Source organism: Sciurus vulgaris, assembly GCF_902686455.1.
Source record: "Sciurus vulgaris genome assembly, chromosome: 17".
Lineage (NCBI taxonomy): Eukaryota > Metazoa > Chordata > Mammalia > Rodentia > Sciuridae > Sciurus > Sciurus vulgaris.
This window is the reverse complement of record NC_136478.1, coordinates 33333375-33356447: the sequence shown is the minus strand read 5'-3', so window position 1 is coordinate 33356447 and position 23073 is coordinate 33333375. Positions and strand designations below refer to the sequence as shown.

The 23073-nt window shown below is 49.8% G+C and overlaps 1 protein-coding gene and 1 pseudogene across 6 annotated transcripts in view; one reads left to right on the top strand and one right to left on the bottom strand.

Moving 5' to 3' along the window:
- LOC306647773 (NADH dehydrogenase [ubiquinone] 1 alpha subcomplex subunit 1-like) overlaps window positions 1–1138 on the bottom strand; it is a 442780-nt pseudogene extending 441642 nt beyond the window's left edge. Inside the window, exon 1 of the transcript XR_013766944.1 lies at window positions 1105–1138. The product of XR_013766944.1 is annotated as an NADH dehydrogenase [ubiquinone] 1 alpha subcomplex subunit 1-like (transcript). The remainder of the gene's footprint in view (window positions 1–1104) is intronic.
- Window positions 1139–5483: 4345 nt separating this feature from the next.
- NOD2 (nucleotide binding oligomerization domain containing 2) overlaps window positions 5484–23073 on the top strand; it is a 42245-nt gene continuing 24655 nt past the window's right edge. For 3 of the 5 annotated variants that reach the window (XR_013760155.1, XM_079117272.1, XM_079117269.1), the window contains exons 1-2: window positions 12154–12235; window positions 17800–18266. Coding sequence is in view for 4 of the 5 variants with exons in the window: in XM_079117272.1 (XP_078973398.1) it covers window positions 17808–18266 (459 nt within the window). In the remaining variant the exon portion in view is untranslated. Of the gene's footprint in view, window positions 5556–11894; window positions 12024–12153; window positions 12236–17799; window positions 18267–23073 lie in introns of those variants that run through there. The other 2 variants (XM_079117271.1, XM_079117270.1) reach the window with 2 other exon arrangements.

Below are 23073 nucleotides of genomic sequence, written 5' to 3'. Positions count from 1 at the left end.
TTGCCCCAGCTGATTGGCTGGTGAAAGGTAATGTTTAGACAGACAGCCCATGGTCTCCTTTGGCAGCCCGCGGGGCGGGGCCGTGTGGTGCAGGGCCAGAGCTAAGAGTCTAGGTTGGCTTCCCTGCTCAGCAGCCCAGCTCCCCTCAGAGGCCCGGACGATCTCTGGCATTCAGACAGTAGGTCCCAGAGCCCTTTGTTTTAGTCCTTTTCTGATGCTATGATAGAAGACCATAGACTGGGACAATTATAAAGACAAGAAGTTTTTCTTAGCTCACAGTTCTGGAGGCTGGGAAGTCCAAGGGCATAGTGGCAGCCCTCACGTCTGTGAGGGCCTTCATACTGCTTGTGTCATAACATGGCAGAAGGTGAAAGGGCAAGCAAGTACTTGCAAAAGAGAGCCCAAGAGGGCACCGCCTCTCCGTCTAGTTAGCCACTCCCACAATGATTGCACAAATCCATTCTGACCCATGACCCCATCTTCTCTCATGACCCTCATGACCCAGTCACCTCTTACAAGATCCCACCTTCCAACCCCATCATGCTTCCAAAACATGAGTCTGGGAGGCATTGAACCATAACACTCTTCAGCATATATTATTCTACCCTCTGAGCTTAGCGTGATGGAAACCATCATGCCCCATAACAGATGGCAAACCAAGGGTCAGCACACAAAGATGGTGGACGTAGAGCCAGTGCCTGATGTCCATGGGTAATGCGGTGGTCTCAGATTTTCATCTGGTTCAAAGTCGAATGAACACGACCAAAAGAAAGTACCAGGGAAGTTAACCCCTGGGCAGCCATGTGATCCATGGCCCTCATTATTTGTGCCTTAAGGGAAAGAGTCTGGGCAGAAAAACCAAACCAAACCAAACCCTGGCTGCCTCCTCTCCACCATGATCTCCCCAGCAGGGGTAGCCACGGTCCTGATTCCGATGATGGTTACCTCCTTGCTCTAGGGATTTGCCACCTATGAATAGATCCCTCCACATTCCAGCTTCATTCTACTCATTTTTGAATTTTATATACATTGAGCCATATATGCTGTTTGTGTTCTTTGGCATCTTGCTTCTTTCATTCAACATTTATGTGTGTAAGATTCAACAATTTGTGTGTGTGTATGTGTGTGTGTGTGTGTGTATATTTGTAGCTGGAGTTTTAAAAAAAATTTTCTGCTGTAACATTTCTACATTATTTTAAGGCATCACTATTTATCCTTTTTTGGGTGTGTTGGTGCACATTTGAGTAGTTTCTAGGATGGTGTGTTAGTCATCTTTTCATTGCTGTGACCAAAATACCTGACAAGAACAACTTAGAAGAGGAAGTCAGTTTTGAGCTCACAGTTCCAGAGGTTCGGTCCATGGTCAGCCAACTCACTTGCTCTGGGTCCAAGTGAGGAGCATCCTGGTAGAATGGTGTGGTGGAGGAAAGCTGCTCAGCAGTGAAAGAGAGGGGGAGAGAGAGAGAGAGACAGAGAGAGAGAGAGAGAGAGAAAGAGAGAGAGAGAGAGAGAGAGAGAGAGAGAGAAGCCGAAGCCAGGATAAGATATAATCTCCAAGGCAAGAATACCAGTGACCTACTTCCTTCAGTTGTAGACCATCCAATTGTCCATTCAAACTATTAATCCATCAATAGATCAATAGATCAATCCACCAATTAGGTTACAACTCTCTTAATGTAATCATTTTACCCCTGAACATTCCTGCTTGATCTAACATGAGCTTTTTTCCAGGGATATCCCATATCCAAACCATAACACGTGACCATCATGATCAATGCTGCTGGCAGAATCACATTTATCCAGTGCACGTGGTTATTGCAGGTGAGGTTGCTGGGTCTTCGCGTGGGAACAGTCTCTGCTGAGCTGGATTACTCCAAATCATCTTCTAGCACGGCTGTACCTTTTTGCATTACCACCAGCACCATCTGGGAGGGTTCCAGGGGCTCCACCTTCTCACCCACACTTGATGTGGTCAGTATCATCTTTTTAAATTGTTGTCATTCTGATAGGCATTCAGTGGTATCTCATTATGGTTTCAAGCTGCATTTTCCTGAAGACTAACAACGTTCAACACCTTTTCTTGGGCTAATCTCCCGTCACTATCTCTTCTTCAGTGATGTGTCCATTCAAATCCATTGCTCATCTTTTATTGAATTGTTTTGAATGGTTTGGAGGTATTTTTTAGGTATTCTTTATTTGTGGGGTGGGTACCGGGGATTGAACTCAGGGACACTCAACCACTGAGCCACATCCCCAGCCCTATTTTGTACTTTATTTAGAGACAGAGTCTTACTGAGTTGCTTAGTGCCTCGCTTTTGCTGAGGCTGGTTTTGAACTCTCGATCCTCCTGCCTCAGCCTCCTGAGCCGCTGGGATGTATTCTCTTTGTTTGTGTGCTCGTACATCCTTTTCCCTCCTGTGGTTTGTGTTTGTACTTACTTAGTGGGATCTCATGATGAAGAGAAGCTGAAGTGTTCCAACTTTTCCTTCGTGGCCAGTGCTGTGGAGGGTTCTCCCTTGTTGACTTCTACACCAACATCATAGTCAGTCTCAGGCCATGAGTTAAGATGTGGAAAGCTTTTACAACAGTGCTGTTCTGTGCTGCCCAAGTGCTGGAAGTCATTATCATTCTAAAACCTTCAGTCTGTCTTTCTCTTCGGGGGCTCTAGACTGCACCTGTCTGTTCACCTTCTAGTCTTGCTTATTGAAATGACCATCTGATCCCGCTTCTCTGCGGTACCGTTGCTGTCAGGGGTGTCCGCATATGGAATGGTCTGTTTTGGGGAAGAGCTCAAGGGGACTACCATGCCAGGTGTGCCCCCGGCTGCCGGCTGGGGAGTCCTTGGGTGCTCCTTTGTCTCTGTCTGACGTCGCCTGCCAGAGGCCTGGCTCGGCGGTGATGGAGAGTCATGGAAAGTGAGACTGATCGCCTACTCCTCTCTTCTGGACTTCCCAGTTTCCTCGCCCGGTCTCTGCCCAGGCCTGGGTGTGTAGATGTGGCATAGTTCCAGCCTTTCCCTGCAGCCTGAGCAGCTCCTGCCCAGGAGTCGGCGACCGCAGGGGAAGAGTGTGCGGCGGCCACTGCTTCCTCTTCTGGGGACAGGAGATGCTCTTTGGAAACCCCCAGATGTGGAAGGCTGTCTGGCTCGTGTCAGAGGATCTAGCTAGATGGAAGTGACTGGAGGGCTTTGTGCCCGGCCACCAGCCAGTGCTGGCTTTCATCTTTAGCTCAGATGGTAGAGGACTGATTAGGGCAACGTCTCTGTCCATGCAGACACCCCGGCCACAGGCTCGGTGCCTTACACCACTAAGGTCTCACTGTACTGGAGGCTGCAAGGTTCAAGGTCAAGGTGCTCACAGATTCAGTGTCCTGGTTGACAGATGGCCATCTTCTCATCGTATCCTGCATGGAAGAGGGAGGGCACGCCTCCGTCAAGTCTGTCATTGTCACGGGGTCTTTTTTGAAGTGTACCTGTCTGGATCTGGGGTGGGGGCTCCACCTCGCCATCTGATCACCTCCGCCAGGCCCTGCCTCCTAATATCATCGCATTGGTGTTAGGATTTCAACCCACGGATTTGGGAGGACTCAGCCCATGACAAGCAGAGAAGGTTCCAGGGTCATGGCTGGGGGGGACCCAGCAGTGGCAGTCCTCCCTGCAGTACTGAAGCCAGACGGCGAGGATGGGGTGCCAAGGGGCACCGAGGAGTAAGGGGAAGTGCTGGCATCTCAGAGTCTGGGTGCCTCCGGTACAATGCAAGGTCAGAGCAGACCTCCCTGCTGGGACCCAGGGGCTTCTGCCACAGGCAGAACGAACCCAGCTCCCCATCCAGGCCTCTGACCTGCTGCTTGTTCTGGCCCTGACCTCACTAGGTCCTCCTCTACCACCACTCACCCTGCTCCCCAGAGCTGCCCTGGACGCTTCTGATTGTACAAGCTCGTCCTGTTCCTCTAACTGGAAATACCCCCTTTTTTTTTTTTTTTTTTTGGTTCTTTCCATGATGGACTCTCACATCCTTAGGCCATAGCTTTATTGTCTCTCTCTCTGCCTGCCTCTGTCATGATTTGTCATTGTTTTGCTTATTTGTTTACTTACCAGTTGTCTGTCTCAAATGTCATCATGGTGGGGACTTCACCTATGTCAGTGTTTTGTCCCCAACACCCAGCGCAGTGCCCGCCACCTGGTGGGTGTTGATGAGGAAGTGGAGCGTGAGCGACGGAGTGGGTGAGTGTGGAGCGGGGTCCTGGGCTGGGACTCCGGAGGAGCCCAGGCGGAGTGGGTGAGCGTGGGGCGGGGTCCTGGGCTGGGACTCCAGGGGAGCCCAGGCGGAGTGGGTGAGCGTGGAGCGGGGTCCTGGGCTGGGACTCCAGGGGAGCCCAGGCGGAGTGGGTGAGCGTGGGGCGGGGTCCTGGGCTGGGACTCCAGGGGAGCCCAGGCGGAGTGGGTGAGCGTGGGGCGGGGTCCTGGGCTGGGACTCCAGGGGAGCCCAGGCGGAGTGGGTGAGCGTGGGGCGGGGTCCTGGGCTGGGACTCCGGAGGAGCCCAGGCGGAGTGGGTGAGCGTGGGGCGGGGTCCTGGGCTGGGACTCCGGAGGAGCCCAGGCGGAGTGGGTGAGCGTGGGGCGGGGTCCTGGGCTGGGACTCCGGAGGAGCCCAGGCGGAGTGGGTGAGCGTGGGGCGGGGTCCTGGGCTGGGACTCCGGAGGAGCCCAGGCTCACAGTGAGACTCTGGGCTGGCCACTTCCCCTCTGAATTCTGGTTTTCCTAATTGCAACCTGAGATTAAATCAAGCCCCCTGGCGCAGAAGCATTGTCTTTGAACAAGTAATCGAAAGCACTAGATTACTGCCATTCCAGATTCGGACTCGCTTGGGACCATGGTATTGAAACACTTGCTTTGAAAAGTTCGTCAGGAGTCCATCACCCACCGGCGTGCCTTCCCAGGTGTGGTGCAGCAAACCCGAACTGGGGAGGTGTTTTGCAGATGATGCAAAACATGGTCCCTTAGATCTCATTTTGCATAGCTGGTGTGTGTGCAGAAGCAATTACAAAGATTTCAAAAGTCCTGAACTGCAGGGTTTTAAAATTACTGCCACAGGCAGACTGGCCTGCGGGACACCCCTGTGGCTGTGTGGAGACATGGTAGGGAAAGACTGGGGTGCCGGCCCTGTTTCCACACTGCAGGTGCAGGGAGCGCTGGTCGCTGCAACGGCGCCTGCTGCCCTCAGAACGTCAGGTCTGATGTGTGTTGAGATTCATGACGAAGTTGTGGAGAAAATCTAATTTTTCTTCTCAGGAGAAACATCTCCCTTCTTGGGAGATCTGCTTGTTCAGGTGAAGACTCTGATGAGCACTTCGTTGGAAGCTCACGCCTGTCCTGTATTGTAAAGGTCTGTACCCCGCGCGGCGCGCCTGAGGAGGGCAGGAGGGGTTCAAGTCTGGCCCACACCTCTGCTTTTTTTTCCCAAACGGGCACCTGTGTCTCTGCAGATGAAGAGGGGCCGCCTTCTCAGAAAAGAAGTTCAATGTGGCCTGGCCATGAGATCGTTGGTGATGGAGGGGTGAGGAACCGTCTTTTTTCAAAGACAGTGTTTTTGGTTGATGGAACATTTCATTTTGGGGAAGTGGGATATTTGAGTTGGGGGTCAGAACAAAAGGGTTCAGAAAACAGGTGATTCTAGCCGTCATGGGGGAAGGAATGAAGAGCAAGGCGTCATTGGGCAGTGGGGGCCTGGACGGGCAGCTGGGTCATGTTTGTTGGGTGTCTGGTGGCCTTAGTCTGCTCAGGCTGCTGCAACAAACTCCTGCGGACTCCGGCTTATACATTCAACAGATTTATCTCTCATGCTCCGGAGGCCGGTGAAGTCCAAGATCAAGCACTCCCAGATTCAGTGTCTGCTGGGGGCCGCCTTGCTAGGTGGCTGTCTCCCTCATAACTCACGTTGTGAGGGAGTGAGGATCTCTCTTTTACAAGGTCACTCATCCCATGCGTGAGGTTCCACCCTCAAGACCTACTCACAGTCCAAGAGCCCCACCTCCTGATCCCCCCGGGGTTAGGATTCCAAGGGATGCGTTTAGCAGGGACACTAGTATTCAGACCTTAGCTCTGATCTTGAGCACAACCTGCCCTGGTCACTGCTGAGCTTAGAGTTGGGTTAGGATTCTGGCAAGAGCAGAAATGCCCAGGAGGCCCAGATGCACTGGGTTCCCTGGGCTTGAGACAGCTCAGTGGAAAGCTGCCTGCCTCAGTGTGTCTTTCCCTCTCACCTTGTCCCTCCTTGAACAAGTCACTGAACAAACAAAGTTTGGTCCACCACTGGGCCAGAGGCTGAGGTCCAGCAATGATAGAGGGGCGCTCTGAGACCTCTGGTGGGAAAACAGGACAAACACAGGGAACGAGAACTGAAATGGAAGATCATCTGGGCCAATGGATGGCAAACGACAGGATAGGCAGGGTCCTGTAGGGACTGCAGGGTCTCAGCAGAGTCTTCCTTGGGGGAGGTGGGTTTTGAGGGATGGGTAGGATTCCAGCAAAAGGAGATAGAGAAGGACATGGACTGGACCCCTGGCTCCACCTTAGAAATTGATTAGCCTCTTGGAAACTTAGTTTCTCCATCTTGAAGACGGGGACAAAGAATAGTACCCAGTCTATAATGGAGCAGTGAGGACGGAGTCCAGAGCCCCGTGTGTGGTTAGGAGATCAAGAAGTGGTAACTTGCGGCCATTGCATGTAGCTTCGTGCTGACCGTGTGCCAAGTGTATCGTTCATGGCAAGATCTAAGTGGATCGTCATCTCCACCCAACTTTTAGGGAGACTGAGGTCAAGAGAGGCTAAATAACTGGCCAAGAATAGGCAGCTGTTTGGAGGCAGAGCTGGGGTTCAAAGGCACTTTCACTCAAGTCCAAAGTCCCGGCTTTTTCCACCTGTTGCCACCCACTGGGGCACAGAGTTTGCAAAGGCTCAGAGTCAGGCCCAGCAAGAGCCAGAGGAAGCTGGTGCAGCTGAGGCAGGGTGAGCTGGCGGCGGGAAGGCTGTTCCTGTGCAGGGCACTGGGGTCTGCAAGTGGGTGGGCTGCTGAGGGCAGGGACTGCTGAGCAGTAGGGCGCTGGGTGGGCACCTGTGTCCACTGCAGCCACTGGTGCTGGGCAGTGCCCCTTCCAAAGGCCTGCAGGAGAGTCCCAGCTCCCGAGGGACAGCCTGCAGGCCAACCTGTTCCTTGCCAGCTCCCCACGGGAGAATTGTAAATGACCAAACCCGGAGGTTTGTGTGGAAGGAGACAGGCCCAGGCTGCAGGGTCCCTGGGGGCTTTGTGCCTACTCCTCTGCCTGCGTCAGAGCTCGAGGGACAGAAGCATCACCGTGGCGTCTAGTCTAGGGCCTGCAGACAGAGAGTTTTAAATGGATGCCCCTTAACACATAGAAATAAAAGACTTTATCACTGTCTTATGCTTATTAGGAAATATGGATTATCTTAAAAGAGTTTTGGAAATGCATCTATAATCTGGTCATAAATTTTGAAGGGTATTCTTTATATTTTCAGCACAGAGCCATAGATTCTTATTGCAGCGTAGGAGCATACAACAAAAAAATTTCCTTGCTACTCATTTTTTTTTATTGAGATATAATTCACAAACCATAAAACTGACCACTTTAAGGCTCATAATTCAGTGTTTTTATTATATTCATAAGGTTATGTAACCATCACCATTATCTAATTCCAGAATATTTCATCACGCCCAAAAGAAACTCAGTACCTATTAGCAGTCTCTCCCCATTCTCCTCTCCTCCTAGTACCTAGCAACCACGAATCTGCTTTCTGTCTCCATGGACTTGCTTATTCTGGACATTTCATATAAATGGATTCATGTAATACATGGCATTTTGTGTCTGGCTTTTTCTATTTAAGCAAATTTCCTCCACATTGTAGCATGTGTCAGAACTCGGTTCCTTTTTATGGCTGAATAATATTCCATTGTATGGATCGATCACATTTTGTATCCAATCATCAGTTAATAAGAATTTGAATTGGTTCCACTTTTTTGATAGTACTTTTATACACATTTGTGTACAAGCTTTGTGTGCATGTCTGTTTTCAATTCTTGAGCATATACCTAGGTGTGGAATTGCTGGATCCAATCGTAACTCTATATGATGTTTACTATTTTAAAGAACCACCCAACTTTTTTCCATGACGTCACCATTTTTCATTCCTGCCAACAATGGACAAGGGTTCAAATTTCTCCACATTCTAACACCTGTCATTTTTTCTCCTTTTAACTGTAGCCCCCTTTGTGAGGGTATAGTGGTATTTCATTGTTGTTTTGATTTGCATTTTCCTTCAGATTAGTGATGGTAGCATTTTTCCATGTGTTTGTTTCCCACTTTTATATCTTCTTTCCAGTAATGTCTATTCAAATCCTGTGCTCATTTAGAAAATTTCATTAGTCTTTTTTTTTTTTTTTTTTTAATTATTTTAGGGGTCTTTTATAGAGAATATTCTAGATGCAATTTGCAAATGTTTTCTCCCATTCTGTTGGTTACCTTTTCTCTTTTCCTTCCTTCCTCTCTTCCTTCCCTCCCTCCCTCCCTTCCTTCCTTCCTTCCTTCCTTCCTTCCTTCCTTCCTTCCTTCCTCCCTCCCTCCCTCTTTCTCTCTCTCTCTCTTTCTTTCCTTGTCTGACCCTCCCTTCCCCTCCCCCTCTCTGTCTGTCTGTCTGTCTGTCTGTCTCTCTCTCTCTCTTTGCAGTGCTGGGGATTGAACCCAGGGCCTCATGCATGCTCAGCAATATTTTACTACTGAGCTACATCCCCAGCCCTCCCTTTCTTGATAGTATCTTTTGAAACACAAAGTTTGTAACTTTGATAAAGTTCAAATTACCTGCTTCTCTCCTTTGGTTGTTTGTGTTTCAGGTGTCAAATCTGAGAAATTTGAGGCCACACAGATCTGCATCCATGTTTCTTCCAAGATTTTTATATTTTAGCTTCCGTGTTTAGGTCTCCAGTCCAATTTGGATTAATTTTTGTATGGAGTATGAGTAAGAATCCAAATTCATTCTTTTGCATATGGGTATCCAGTTTTCCCAGCACGGTTTGTTGAAAAGACTATTTTTTTCCTTCAAATTGTCTTGCTAAAAAGCAACCTACTTTTAAAATTTAGCCTTGCATTATGGGTGTCTTTCTATAGGAATAAATGTATGGTATAGCATCTTTTAAAAATAAATTTCTATAAAAATATAATATCCATAAAGAAAAATGCAAATATCATGACTGTTAAACTTGACCAATTTCCACAAAGTATTTGCACCCATGCAATCACCATTCAGAGCAAAACTAGCACCCCAGAGTTCCCCTTTGCCCTTGACCCTTGCCACTACCTCCTACCTCGAACCTCCTCCCAGTGGTAGCTTCTGTCCTGGCTCCTACCACTGCCATTCAGCTTCGCCTGCCTCTGAGCTTTATGTAAGTGATGTCGCGCAGTGTGCATGGTTTTTGCATCTGGCTTCTTTCACCCAACATTCCGTCAAGGCTGCAGGACTGGCGGGATGCGGTATTTGTTTGTTGTCATGGGTCTTTGGATTACAGCATCACTTCTTAGTACGTTTACTTCATAAATATTTACTGCATGCCAGGCTCTGTTCCAGGCCCTGGGATGGGGCCGGAAACAAGGAAGGAGATTCCTGTCCCTTGGAGCTCATGTTCTTTGGAGTGAGAGACAGCAAAGACAACAAATCAATAGAATATATAGCATGTCGTGCGGAGATAAGTGCTGAAAAGGAAAACAAGAAGGAAGGCCAGAAAGGGGTGGTGGGGTGTGGCAATTGTACACAGAATAGTCAGAAAGGCCTCACGGAGAAAATCGTATCTAAACAAAGACCCAAAAGAGGTGAAGGAGGGAGCCATGTAGGTTTCTAAAGGAAGAGCATTCCAGGCAGAGGGAGCAGCAAATGCAAGGACCTGGAGATGGCAGCAGGCTTGGCACGTTTCAGGAACAGCCAGGAATCCCGTGGGGCTGGAGGAGCAGCAGTGAGGGGAGAGTGGGGGTGCACTGGTCAGGGTTCTCAGGAACAGAACCAGCAGAACGGATGCCTAATTATAAAGGGGATCTGCTTACGGTTCACATGATTAGAGGCTGGATTCTCCCACAGTGGCCATCTCCAGGCTAGAGAGCAAGGAACCAGTCTCTGCTCAGTCTGAGCTGCAGTCTCAAGAGAAGAGGAACCAATGACACAGCCTCGGTCAGGGACAGAAGGCCTGGGCGCTCCATGGAGCGTCACCAATGTGAGTCCTCACTGAAGGCTGAAGAAACCAGTCCACAGGTGGTGGCAAGAGTCCCAAAGCACTGGCTCCAGAGGGATGGAGCTTGCCCATGCTGGCACGCTTTCTCCTTCTGCCCTTTGTCCCGCTGGGGCCGCCAGCCTACTGGACATGCTGCCCACGTCGAAGGTAGCCCCCATCCCCATTTTGCTTACCCACATGCCAACCGTCTCTGCAGACACCCTCACAGACGTATCCAGAAGTGTGCTTTGCCAATTTTCTAGGTGTCTCTTAATCCAGTCAATATGACAACCAAAATGAACCATCCCATGGGGTCAGAGGGCACTGGGGGTCAAAGAGCAATTGTAAGGATATTGACTTTGACTTGGAGTAATATAGGAGTCATCAACAACAGTGACATAATTTGACTTAAAAAAGTCACTCTGGCTGCTCTCTTGAAGTAAGGCTGGAGTGGGAACCGTGGGCTATGAGCTCCTGCCATAACCCAGGTGAGGGACAGTGATTGGGACCCAGTGGTCACGGTGGATCTGGTAGGAAGTGATTGCATTCTGGAGATATTTTGAAGGTCAAGATGAAAGATTTGCTCCTGGGTTGGGTATGGGGTACGAGAGGAGATGGATCTGGTTGAGTTCTCCAGGTTCAGACACTTCTGTCTGTTTTCTTAAGTGGTCTCCATTTACAGTACTAGCTTTTCACTGTGACAGATAAGATGGTGGTGCACATCCTTATAGACACTATACCCAGCCATTCGGGCCTTCTAATGCGGCATGTGCCCATCTCAGATTGTGTACACCTGAGCAGATACCCGGAGCAGTGTGGGGTAGTAGATTCTGACCTCTGGTGTCCAAGTTCTGGGCCAAATCTTGGCCTCGGCAGGTTAGTTGGCCTTTATGTGCCTCTGTTTCTTTATCTATAAATTAGGGATGATGACACTCAATAAGTGGGATTAACTGAGTTAATGCATGTAAAATAACCGATGATATATAGTAAGCTCTACATCAATATCCATTATTTTATTTTTCTTTTGACCACATTTTTAAAAACCTCAAACAAAAGTGTTTTTTAAAGAATAGTTGGGCTGGGGATATAGCTCAGTCGGTAGAGTGCCTGCCTTGCATGCACAAAGCCCTGGGTTCAATCCCCAGCACCGCAAAAAAAAAAAAAAAAAAAAAAAAAAAAACAGTCATATTAACTCATATTAACACCTGAAATGTAAAAAGTTCGTCATTTGCTTGGAAGAATAAGAATCATAAAATAACTTTCATGCATACCAAACCATGCTCTTAAATCCTATTAGGTGTGGTTGCAGAGCCCAGTAGACTAGACTGTGATAGAGAGGCAGGTGTATAGGCCCCATTAGTCCAAAACTTGAGTCTTCTCTCCTCAACTTAAATAGAAGGACGGACAGAAAATGAGAAAAGAGAAACTTCTTAAAAGACCGGTCCACTCTGACCCAGCATGTCATCGGGGAACCTCACAGTAGGCTAAGATGACTAAGACTTACTGGTCCCTCAGTGAACGCATCGTTTTCTACTGACCGACGACTTTCTTAACTTCGTTGCACTGGGCAGGGTGGAGTGTGTGCGTGTGTCTCTGGGCGGGGCGGGGTGGCGCTTGCTGCCAGGACTCTGCGGTTCCCTCTTGACTGAAATGTGGCCCAGCAAGTGGGACACACTTGGCCAGGGAACGCATCCGGGGTCGCGCAGTCCTGCAGGCACCAGACTCTTCTGGATTCGCGGACTCACGCAGTCCCAGGTGATGACCCGTCAGCCCACCTGGGGGCGGCACCGGTGAGGAGGAGGCGTGGCTTCGCGGTGGAGCGGGGCTGGAGTGGGCGGGAAGGAGGTGGGGCCTACGGGAGGGGCGGGCCCGGGGGCGGGGCGAATGCTCGACCTGCCCGAGCCCGCGCTGCCTGCTGCAGTCTCGTCCCGCGTGGGGCCGAGGATCCGGGTGCCAGTCGCTGGGCGGTGAGTGCTCGTTCAGGTCGCGGGAAGGCGGGTGGATAGTGGTCGCCGAGGGCCCCGCCCCCGGGACTCAGACACCTGGCTCCGGGGCCACGCTGGCCACCAGGCTTGGGAGGGGTTGCCTCGGTTTCCCCTGGGGGCCTCTCGCCCTCTCGCAGTGTGGATGGGAGGTCGAAGGAGCGGGGGCGTCTCGAGGTTGGGAGCCCCCGGCAGGCTGTTGTTACAGAGGATGAGGGAGTTTGGGGGTATGGGCAGAATTGCCGGAGCCCCCAGTGGTCTCTGAGACTTGGGGAGAGGCTGTGCCTTGGGGCCGGTGAGGGCTGTGGAGGGAGAACCTGTCTCGGAGTGAGGAGGTTGTGCTTGCTTTCTCTCTGCGGGCCTCAGTTTCCCCATCTTCACCATGCCAGTGAGGGACAGTCCACCTGGATGGTCGCTGACCCTCCTTGCTGCCCTGTAAGTCTTACCGGAGTCACCTTCTCCTTTCCCCTTGGCGAGTGCGAAGGCATGGTTCAGATCCCATCCTGCCCAGGCAGGCCCCACACCAGGCCTGCCGATTGGCTCGTTCCTTTACTTCTCGAGTTGGTGGAGCAGCCATCTGGTCCTGCCTGTGTTCAGGCAAACCAGAGCTCTCCCTCTCCGCTGTCTTGGGGTGTGTCTTCCTCAGTTGGATGAGCGGGGAGGGTGGACCACAGCTCTCAGTTGCTCTGACTTCCCTGGTTCTTTTGTGGGCTCTTTCTCTGGGCTCTTTCCCTGGCTCCCTGCCTGTTTCCCCATGGACCATAACCTGGTCTCCTTCTGGGTCCTTGTTCTACAGGGGAAAAACTGGCCTGCCACCCCTCCTCTGGGCTCTTAGTGAGGACCAGGTTGCTATCCCCACTGGCTCTGTTGTCCTGTCCCCATCTCTCTGTTATGACACTGCCAGACCCCCTGGTTGGTTGGTGGCTCAAGCCCCCTTTGCCTCTCTGCTTATTGAGATCTGAGTCTGAAAGTGCCCCATCTAGCCACCTCTCTCCCACCCTGGTCAGAATCCCTCTGCAGCATAGACCCAGCGACCCTGAGTGTGCTTCTTATGAGGTGGCAGTTCAGCGTCTTGCAGCTCATGTCATTTAGCTAAGTCTGTGACTTGCGTATTTCACCGCCACGGTTCCTTTTGGAGCCATACAGAGCAAGTCCATTCATTCCAACTACCTTTATCAATGCTCCAAGTGAGACATGGGAGACTGGCAATGGAAAAATCAGACGGCCCTCCCTGCCCTCATGGAGTACACTTTCTAGAAAGAAACACCAGCCATGAAGTAAGTGACTACATGGCATCTCAGGTGGTGAGAAGTGCTACGGAGACAAATAAAACAGGCAAGGATGGGGAGTGCGATTTTGTATAGCGTAGTCAGGGAAGTCCTCTCGAGAGGGTGACCTCTGAGCAAAGTCTTGAGGTGAAGGATGAGTCAGGTGACTATTTTGGGGGGTGAGGAGAGTGCCCACTGAGCTGGTACAAATGCCCTGAGGCAGGAGTATGACAGGCAGGAGCAGACCTGGCTTGTTCTAGGAAGAAGGAGGCCGGTGTGGCTGGAGCAGGGCGGGGGAGGGAAGAGGGTGGAATTAGGAGGAAGTGTACGCAGAAAGGTAGGGAGCCGGAGCTAGGTGTTCGCTGCATGGGTCACTGAAGGTCACTGTACGGGCTTTGTTCTTCACTCTGAGTATGATGCGAGCCACCACAGGGCTCTGAGCCGTTTCAGCTAGCTGTGAGGCTGACAGCAGACTGTAGGGCATGCGGGCGCAAGGGGGGCAGTGAAGGGGGACCACTATTGTCATTCTGGGGGAGACACCAGCATAGGAATGTCAGATTTGACTAGTATTTTGAAAACCGGGTTGCTAGGATTTGGAATGCAAGAGAAAGGTAGAGTCAAGGAGGACTCTGAGGTTTTTGCCTGAGCACCTAGAAATGTGGGACTTCCATCCTTGCTATGGGAGCTGTTCAGGGGGATGTTCAGGGGTTTGGTTTTGTGCTGCCCAGCTTGAGATGCCCCCAGGCATCCATGCGATGTCAAGTAGGACTTGGGAAAAGTTTTAGGGGGAGGGTTGGGGCTGGTGATGACACTTTAGCTATCGTCACCATAAAGTGAGAGCAGGTTAGGCTGACTCAGGGAGGGAGGGAGATGGAGGAGAGGTCTAGAGCTCTGGGACCACAGGACCAGGAGCCAGTCGAAGAGACAGAAAGGTCACCCAGTGAGATGACAGTCGGAGTCTGGTGTCCTGGATGGCCACGAGGGGGGTGCTTCAAGGAGGAGGGAGAGCCGTTGGGACAGATACCTTTGGCAAAGCAGGCAAGATAAGTCTGAGAACTGTGTCATGGGAGATCACTGGTGACCTTGGTCAAAGTGGCCTCTCTGGGTTGGAAGGGCAAGTGGAAGGCAAGAGCAGGGAGGCTCTGGGGACCGCTGTTTGGCAATAGGCAAGGGGAGCAATGGGATCGGAGCTCAAAGTGGACAGCAGCCCAAAGTGTGCTTTATTCTCACCAAGGAGGGTTAGTCCCCTTGAGCCCCAGGGGGAGCTGGTCTCTGGGGAAGAGCAGATCCCCATGGCTGGGGAAGGAGGAATGGATGTAATGCCCCAGGGGAGGCTTGGCCCCGCCTAGGTCCCAGGCCCTGCTAGCTGGTCCTCCTTGGGCCTCCCTTTCTTTCTGTCTGCAGGGGGCAGAGGCTAAGATTCTAAGTTACCTGGTCGTGACTTAGAGAAGCCAGCCTGGCTGTGATGTCAGGAAAGAAGGAGGTATCAGGGTGCAGGCCTGAGCTTGAAGGTAAGGGAGGGGCCACGTGGGTCACCCCTTTAGCCTCTGTTTCAGCAAAGAGTGCCCCTTTCTTTGTTTTGGCCTCACCTTGGGGAGGACAGTAGTGACTCCTGACCTTTAATAAGTAAAGTAGAAAAGACAAGGCAATAGAGATAGACTGATGTATTTTGATCTGATGAGGAGAAGTCTGACCAAGGTGATAAAGGATCAAGTGGTAGGATTTTAGGGATAGTTTTTATGAAATAAGTGACAAGTGAACATCTACCTGTTTTTTTCCCCCTCTCCCTCCCAGTTTAAATGGAAGCAGGAATAACTTAAGCTAGACATAATGAATAACTTCCTGAGCTTATGAACTTCCTGAGCTGCCTCATGAGGACAGCACCAAGGTCAGGTCTTCTTTTCCAGGTATTTAAGAAGAGCTAGAGCAATGCCTGCTGAGAGGCAGGGGGCTGACTGGATTGGTCCTTGGGGACTGTCCTAGCTCTGAGGTTTCCACAAGAAGATTGGCACAGACGGGGTTTTCCCAGTGCTGGTAGGAGGACAAGTCACCAGGCCTCATGGCTTGGGCCTGCCTCTCCCTCCCTGAGTCCCTTACGTCACTAGCCTGGGTGTGTATGGCTTCAACATCCGGCAGGCAGTCTGGGCCTTGGCGGGTTTGGGAAGGGCCTGCTCCTTGCAGCTCCTCTCCCTGAGGATGGGCACATCTACCGGGTGTCTCATGTCTCCAGAGTCTCCTGCCTTTCCGTGAGAGCCATGATGGATGCAAGAGACTTTGTGCCAGACCTGCCAAGAATCACCAGGCTCTGGACTGCTGTTTAGCTAGCTTGGCCTCCAGCCCATCCTTTCAGGGTTTCCTCTGAAGGTGGAGTCTGTGGACGGATCTAGGACTGCCAGTCCGGTGTGACCTGGCTTTTGCCTCCCTGCTCCAGGGTCACCCACAGAAGGCCTGGCCTGTCTGGTCCCCCTGCCTAATGGGCTTTGCGGGGAGGGTGGGCTGGTCTGTCCAGATGAGAAGGAAATAGCGGATGTCCCTCCCTGGCATCCTCTAGGTAAGAGGAGCGGGCACTGCCTGGTCTCAGTCTGACTTCACCCTTCTTTATTTCTTGGGTGCACCCTTGCTTGCCAGGCCTGGGGGCAGAGGAGGGTGCTGAACCCATTTCTGGGCTGTTCTCAGAGGGTGGGGGTGCTGTTATTTCCCAGGTTGGGGGGCTGCATCCTGGGCTAGTGTCTGTGTAGCTGAGACCACCCCAGGTCCCAGCCCAGAGCTCCACGGCCTCTTGCTCCCCTCCCCTCCCTTGGTCCCTGGTTCCCCTGCTTGTTGGTAGCTCAGGGAGGACACCTGCTTGACCCAGGAGAACTGTCTTAGTTCCTGGTTTACAGTGGCCTGTGCAGTAGGGATGCCATCTCTCCCAAGCTGCCAGACACACAGGTCCAGGTCCCCTTCCTGCCTCAGTTTCCCCATCTGGCCAGTACAGGTCCAGCCTGCATGTGGGCAGAGATCTCTCCCTTTGCGTGACTGTCTTATGAAGGCAGGTGCAGGGTGTTCCAGTCCCTCCCCCTCCTTGGAGGTTTGATTGATGACCATTCCCAGGTTCCTCTGTGGGGCCCAGTGCCCTGCCAAGCCAGGCTTTGCTGTGGGCTCAGCAGGGAGCCACCAGCAGGAAAGAGGCAAAACCGCCAGGCACTTGGTGCCTGTGCCTGTGAGTGTCTCCCCTTCATCTGTAAAAAGGAAGCCTGCGTTCCTCTTCTTTTTCCGGGCCTTTCAGCCTTTCACTTTCGTTTTCCCTGGGTGCTGCACCAGCCCTTGTCCCTGACCCCGTGACTGTCACAGAAGTGACCACGCTGAGAGATTTTCTCTGCTACTCAGGGACCATCCCAGGGCTTGAAGCTCCTGGAGGTCACTTCCCCTCAAATTCCCAGAACCCAGAGTCTGCGGCTGAGCCCAGAGTAAGCCATTGACGACAGCATCCATGGCAGGGCCAGCCTGGGATGCTTGGTGGTGAGGGCGGTGGGGCGCCTGGGTGTGTGGGGGCGTGTGCGTGTGTGCACTTGTGTGCATGTGCACACCAACAGGGTCAAATGTTCCAGCTCTGAAACTACTTAGTTTGTACCACGGTTTTCCACCTCACCTAGCCTGGGACCTCGGTAGCCACGTCTGCATCTCCCAATCGGGTGGCAGTGGGTTACGCACACAGGGTGCACACAGGGCCCTGGCGGGGAGTTAAAGGAGTGCCTCCTGAAGGCGCGCTGCTTGGCTTCAGGTCCCAGCTGTGTCTTGTACAGCAGGTTGTACCCTGCGTGCCTCAGTTTCTTCCTCTGTAAAATGGGGTGGATGGCAACCCCTATTTCAGAGTGGCAGGCAGCGTTAAATGAATTCACACCACAAATAGAGTGGTGCCCACACCTCCCAGGCGCCTGACAAATATTAGCCATTTTTGAAGCTGCTTGGCCGGCATCCAACCATTGTGGAAAGGCCCTCTCGCCCAGCCTCAAAGAGAGACCCTCAGGAGACACTGCTCCTCATATTAGCTCCAGCCTTTTGAACCTCTGAAGCCAGGGATCAAGCATGGGTATAGGAGCCAGGGGTTCTTGATTATTGGCTGCTTCAAACTTTCTGGGGGTCTCGGTTTGCAGTGTGTGAAGTGGAGAGCAGCCTGGATCGCATAGTGCCGGGGTAGTACCAAGGCTGATGAGGTCATGGGGTGGGCTGGCCTGCCCTACCCCCACCTGGCTTCTGGAGAAGTCTGTACTGAGCCTCTCTTCTCTCTTTTCTCTCTAGGTTGTGAGATGTGCTCCCAGGAGGCTCTCCAGGCACAGAGGAGTCAGCTGGTGAGGCTGCTGGTCTCAGGGTCCCTGGAGGGCTTCGAGAGCATCTTGGACTGGCTGCTGTCCTGGGAAGTCCTCTCCTGGGAGGACTACGAGAGCCTCAGCCTCCCAGGCCAGCCTCTTTCCCGCTTGGCCAGATGCCTGCTGGACACCGTCTGGAAGAAGGGTGCTTGGGGCTGTGAGAAGCTGGTCGCTGCTCTCCAGGAGGCCCAGGCCAACAGTCAGTCCCCTGAGCCACGTGGTGACTGGGACCCCCACTCACTCCACCCAGCCCGAGACCTGCAGAGTCACCGACCCGCCATCGTCAGGAGACTCTACAGCCACGTGGAGGCTGTGCTGGACCTGGTGCAGGAGCTGGGTTTCGTCAGCAAGTACGAGTGTGATGACATCAGACTGCCCATTTTCACATCCTCCCAGAGGGTGAGGCTCTGGCAGGGGTCAGCATTCACAGGAAAGGCACTTAGTCATCAAGACTGACTGTGCCTGGGAAGTCAGCCTGTGGGTAACATGGTCCCTGGGATTCCCCCTAAAAAGCAGTCAGGCGAGTAGAGCTGCTCTGGTTATTGGCAGCACAGCGTAGCTGGTGAGGGAAGTGGGGTTGGCAGCTGGGCTTGGATTCCAGTGCCAGATGATTCAGGGTCAAGGTCAGCTCCAGGTGCTTCAGGCTTCTGTGTGGCTCTCCTGCCTCGGTTTCCTCATTTGTACAACACTCTGAATAGTTCCATACTTACCCTATGTGATTTGGGGGAGAATTTAATGAGTTAAATTGTGTACCACTCAGAACTACATCTGGCACATAGGAAGTGCACATTAGCATCACCATCGACTGCTGTTATTTCTGTTATAAGCGATGTTCTATACTTGTACGTGCTTAGTGCTGTCTTTTAAATTAACAGCTCAACAGAGCATAGCCCTGCACTATATTAAGTCTGTATTAATAATTAAAATAGCACACTACGGACTAATATATCCCTGTAGGATTTCTAATATGAAATTATGTTAGATCACAGACGTTTGGAGCTGAGATATAACTGCCCCTAAAAATGCAGTGATTCAACAGAGACCACAAGGATGGAAAAGCGTCTGTGGGTATTTTTGAAACGCTGTTTTATTTTCCTCAAACAGTGATCGCCAGGCCTCCTGTGAGGCAGATGGAAAAGAACCATTAACGTTCCACTTCATAGAATAGGAAATTAAGGCCCAGGAAAGTGGTTTGGATACCAGTAGTTGAGGAGCGAGCCCCTGTTGGACCACAGCCTTGACCATTCATTCACCACTAATTCATTCATTCATTTATTCAGTCAGACGCTATTAGGAGCTTACCACATGCCAGGCTGTCTTTTGAGGTTTATATTCAGGATACAGGGTACTTAGGGTAAGTACTCTATAAACACTTGCTGCTGAAATAAACGAATTGCTGAATGAATGAATGAATTACTGAATGAATGAATGAACTGGAATTCATTTGGAGTTTTAGGATGGCCTGAATTGGGGGAGTTCATAGTTTTTATTTTTGCTTGTTTTTATACATATGTTTGATGTTTAAGTGAACCTAGGTAAGCCTAGGTTGAAGATTATGAAATAAATTACTCCGTTTTTAAGTTGGCTCAAGTTGGTGAAGTATTTACAGAAGTAGACACATTATGGTCCTCTCTAACTAGTGCAGATGAGACCTACAGTTATACCGAGTGCCTACTTGTTCTAGTCTCTTGTGTTTTATTCCGGGGATAGAAGTGGCCCACCAGGAAGTTATGAGTTAGTTATCTTTGATTTAGTGTTCAGCAATCTGGATGCTCTGAGGGATTTGGAGAGGGTAGCTGAGACGTCCAGGACCCAGATAGAGGAAGTATTTGGACTGCTGAAGAAAATAAAGTGGTATAACTTATGGTTCAAAGAAGAAATTGTAATGGAAATCAGAAAGTATTTGGGATCCAAAAATAATGAGAATATTATTTTTCTCAAACTTTATGAGATGCAGCTAAAGCAGAACATAGAGGGAAACTGACAACCTTAAAATGCTTCGATTGGGCAAGAAGAAGGGCTGGATTTTAATGAATTAAGAATCCATCTTGAGGAAGGACTAAGTAGACAGCAAAAGCCGAGGCCAAGAGCGGGGCCTGAGCTGAGGGCACGGAAGGAAAGAGCCGGGGGCTGTGGGAGATGGCAAAGGTCTGCACAGCCTGAGCTCTAGCCTTTTAGAATCCACCTTTCTCTGAGTTTACTTCCAGCTCTGGCAGTCTGTGATCTCTGCTTTGGTGGCCTTCCCACAGTGGCTGAATTTCTGACTCAGTACGGGTGACAACTGTGGTATGTCCAATCAACATGGTCTCCCAGGTAACCTTTTAATTTCCTACACAGAGGTGTTATCACTGATCATGAGATCAGGTTGGCGACTGTAAAGTGCTGTGAAATGAAATAAAATGCAAGTTAAAGAACTAAATCCATAAAATACCCATTACTACTGTTTGCTGAGCAGGGACCTACTACATGCCTCATGCTGTACTCAACCTTTTCGCTGTACTATCTCATTTAAGCATCACTACGTCCTTCCAAAGGTGCAGTGTGACTACTGTCTTCCTTGACGATGTAGAAATTGTCCAAATCACCCATCTAGGAAGGGGTGAGCTAGAATTTGAATCCAGGTCTGTTCTTCTCCAAAGCTTGTGTTCTTCTTTCTCTGTCATAAAATGTGAGGGCTTCATGTGGTTTTGCTCAGTTGGGAATAACAGTTGTTAGGAAACCTGAGACTGGTAACACCAGCTGTGATATCAACTGTCCCTGTGACTCATGCAACTGCTAAAGTTAATGGGACTGAGGTGTCAGACTGAGCTCAGAATTGCTTGCTCCTGTCACAATATTAACTTAAACATTTTAAAAATTGGGAAACGTACTATGCCTACAGAATAGTGGGTAAATTTCCTATGTGTGGGATAAATATGTTCCCATCTCTCAGATTAAGAAATAGAACGGTACCAGCACCCAGACCCTTCTTCAGCTGCAACTACCAGAGACAACATCTGGCCTGATGTCGTGTGAATCATGCCTTTGCTTTTCTTTATGTTCTAGCACCTCTTAAGCTAAACCCTTCTACAATGTATTGTTTTCTTTTGAAAAACTGAGTAGTAAGCCAAACATAGTTGTGTAAGGAAAGGGCAATATGGCCCTTTCTTAGATAAATGTTCCCAGGTCAGAGAAGCTTACCAGGGTCTTGTGGACATGGTCTGGCTTTGACTTCCATGGGAGTTTATAAGGGACTCTGGAAGGTTGACGGATGAGGTCAGTCTGGAGGAACTGGTAGCACTGGTGTAAGACAGGAGTTGGGTGTCCAGTGGAAATATGGTCAGAGGACGTGGGCTTCTCTGTTCATTCAGTTGTGAGCTCATGAAAGGCTATTCTAGCTTCCAGGGATAGGTCAAGATAAGTACTTCTGTGGGGTGAAATGAATGTCCTCAGCTGACTTAGGCAGCAGGGGTTGAGAAGGAATGATACCAGTTCATGGTGAAGACAAGTCACATGCAGAAAGGATTAGGACAAGGCTCACCTGGAAACCTAGTAGGTAACTATCCTCAAATCTGAGTCAATGCACCATTCCATCTAAACAGGTGCCCTCTGTTGAGCACACAATGGTCATCCTGATATTTACCTTTCTGTGTTGGGTTTCCTGCATCTTGAATGCTATGTCTTTTTTCTTTTATTATTTATTCCATTTCGATAGATCATGTATCTTCTAGTTAATTCATTAGATGAGTGTGTGAGAATTGAGTTTTCTAAGTGTGTCTATCATTTCTCTCATATTTTATTGACAGTTAAACTGAGTTTAAAATTCTATGTTGGCCATCCTTTTCCTTTGGAATTTTGATGTCATTATTCCATTATCTTCTCTTCCCAGTGTTGCTGCTAAGAAGTCTAAAACTATTATATATATAAGGGACTGGGGCTATAACTCAGTTGGTAGAGTGTTTGCCTTGCAAGCACAAGGCCCTGGGTTCAATCTCTAGCACTGCAAAAAAATAAAAGGAAAAGAAAAGCCATTACATATAGCTTTCTGGAAGTTTGTCAGATTTTCTTTTGGTTCTCAACATTCTGAAATTTCACACTTATGTGCCTTGGGTGCTGGACACCCAAAAGGCCCTTTGAATGCAGAAGCTCATATGTATGTTCTGGGAAATTTACTTGATGAGTTTATTCCAGTTTATTTTCTCTCTTCTCTCTTTATGGAATTATAATTACTTGAATGTTAGAATTTCTTTGCTACTCTTTAATTTTCTTCTGTTTTCTATTTCTATGTTTTTTGCTCTATTTTATATATGATATTCTGTATTGTAAACTCTTAAAATTTTTCATTTTTCTATCATACTTTTAATTTGCAAGGGCAATTTTGACTGTTCCTTTTTTATAGCATCTTGCTCTTATTTTATGAATACAATCTTTCTTTGACTTAAAGATCATAACGATAGTTTTTTGTTTTGTTTTGTTCTGTTTGCTTGGGTGAGTCAGGTTGTTTTCTTCACCATGCATATACTTTTCTATCCAACAAGTTGCTTTTCCCTTCCCCACTGGCTTGTCCGTATCTCCCATATTAAACATTTTCTTTGGGCATTTGGTAGTCCTTGGTTGTCTTTCTTGTTATTGAAATAGAGGACTTTAAAACTCAATGAGTGTGCAGGTGAAATTTGTCTGCTATGCATTCCACTGAGACATTTTAGGAAATGGCAGATTATCTATCTATCTATCTATCTATCTATCTATCTATCTATCTATCATCTATCTATATGGTAGACTTTCCTTCTTGAATTGATCAAGTTCCTTGACTAGGCCACAGACCTCCCACCTGGGGATAAAGTTCTGGTAACCAGAGGCTTGGGAGCCCAGTGGCTGAGAGGACTTGGCAGTGGTGCTGGTCAGAAAAAAATTTCAGTGTTCAGCATTTGTTTTGCACCTGGTCATTAAACCCTATGTTTGGTGTATGATATCCATTTTAATTGTTCCTGGTGTCTCTCAATTCAGGAATCCTCTCTCTCTCTCTCTGGTACTGGGGATTGAACTCAGGGGTGCTTAACATCCCCAGCCCTTTTTAAATATTTTATTTAGAGACAGGGTCTCACTGAGTTGCTTAGGGCCTCACTAAATTGCTGAGGCTGGCTTTGAACTCGTGATCCTCCTGCCTCAGCCTCCGGAGCCACTGGGATTACAGGTGTGCACCACCGTGCCCAGCCAGGGATCCTCT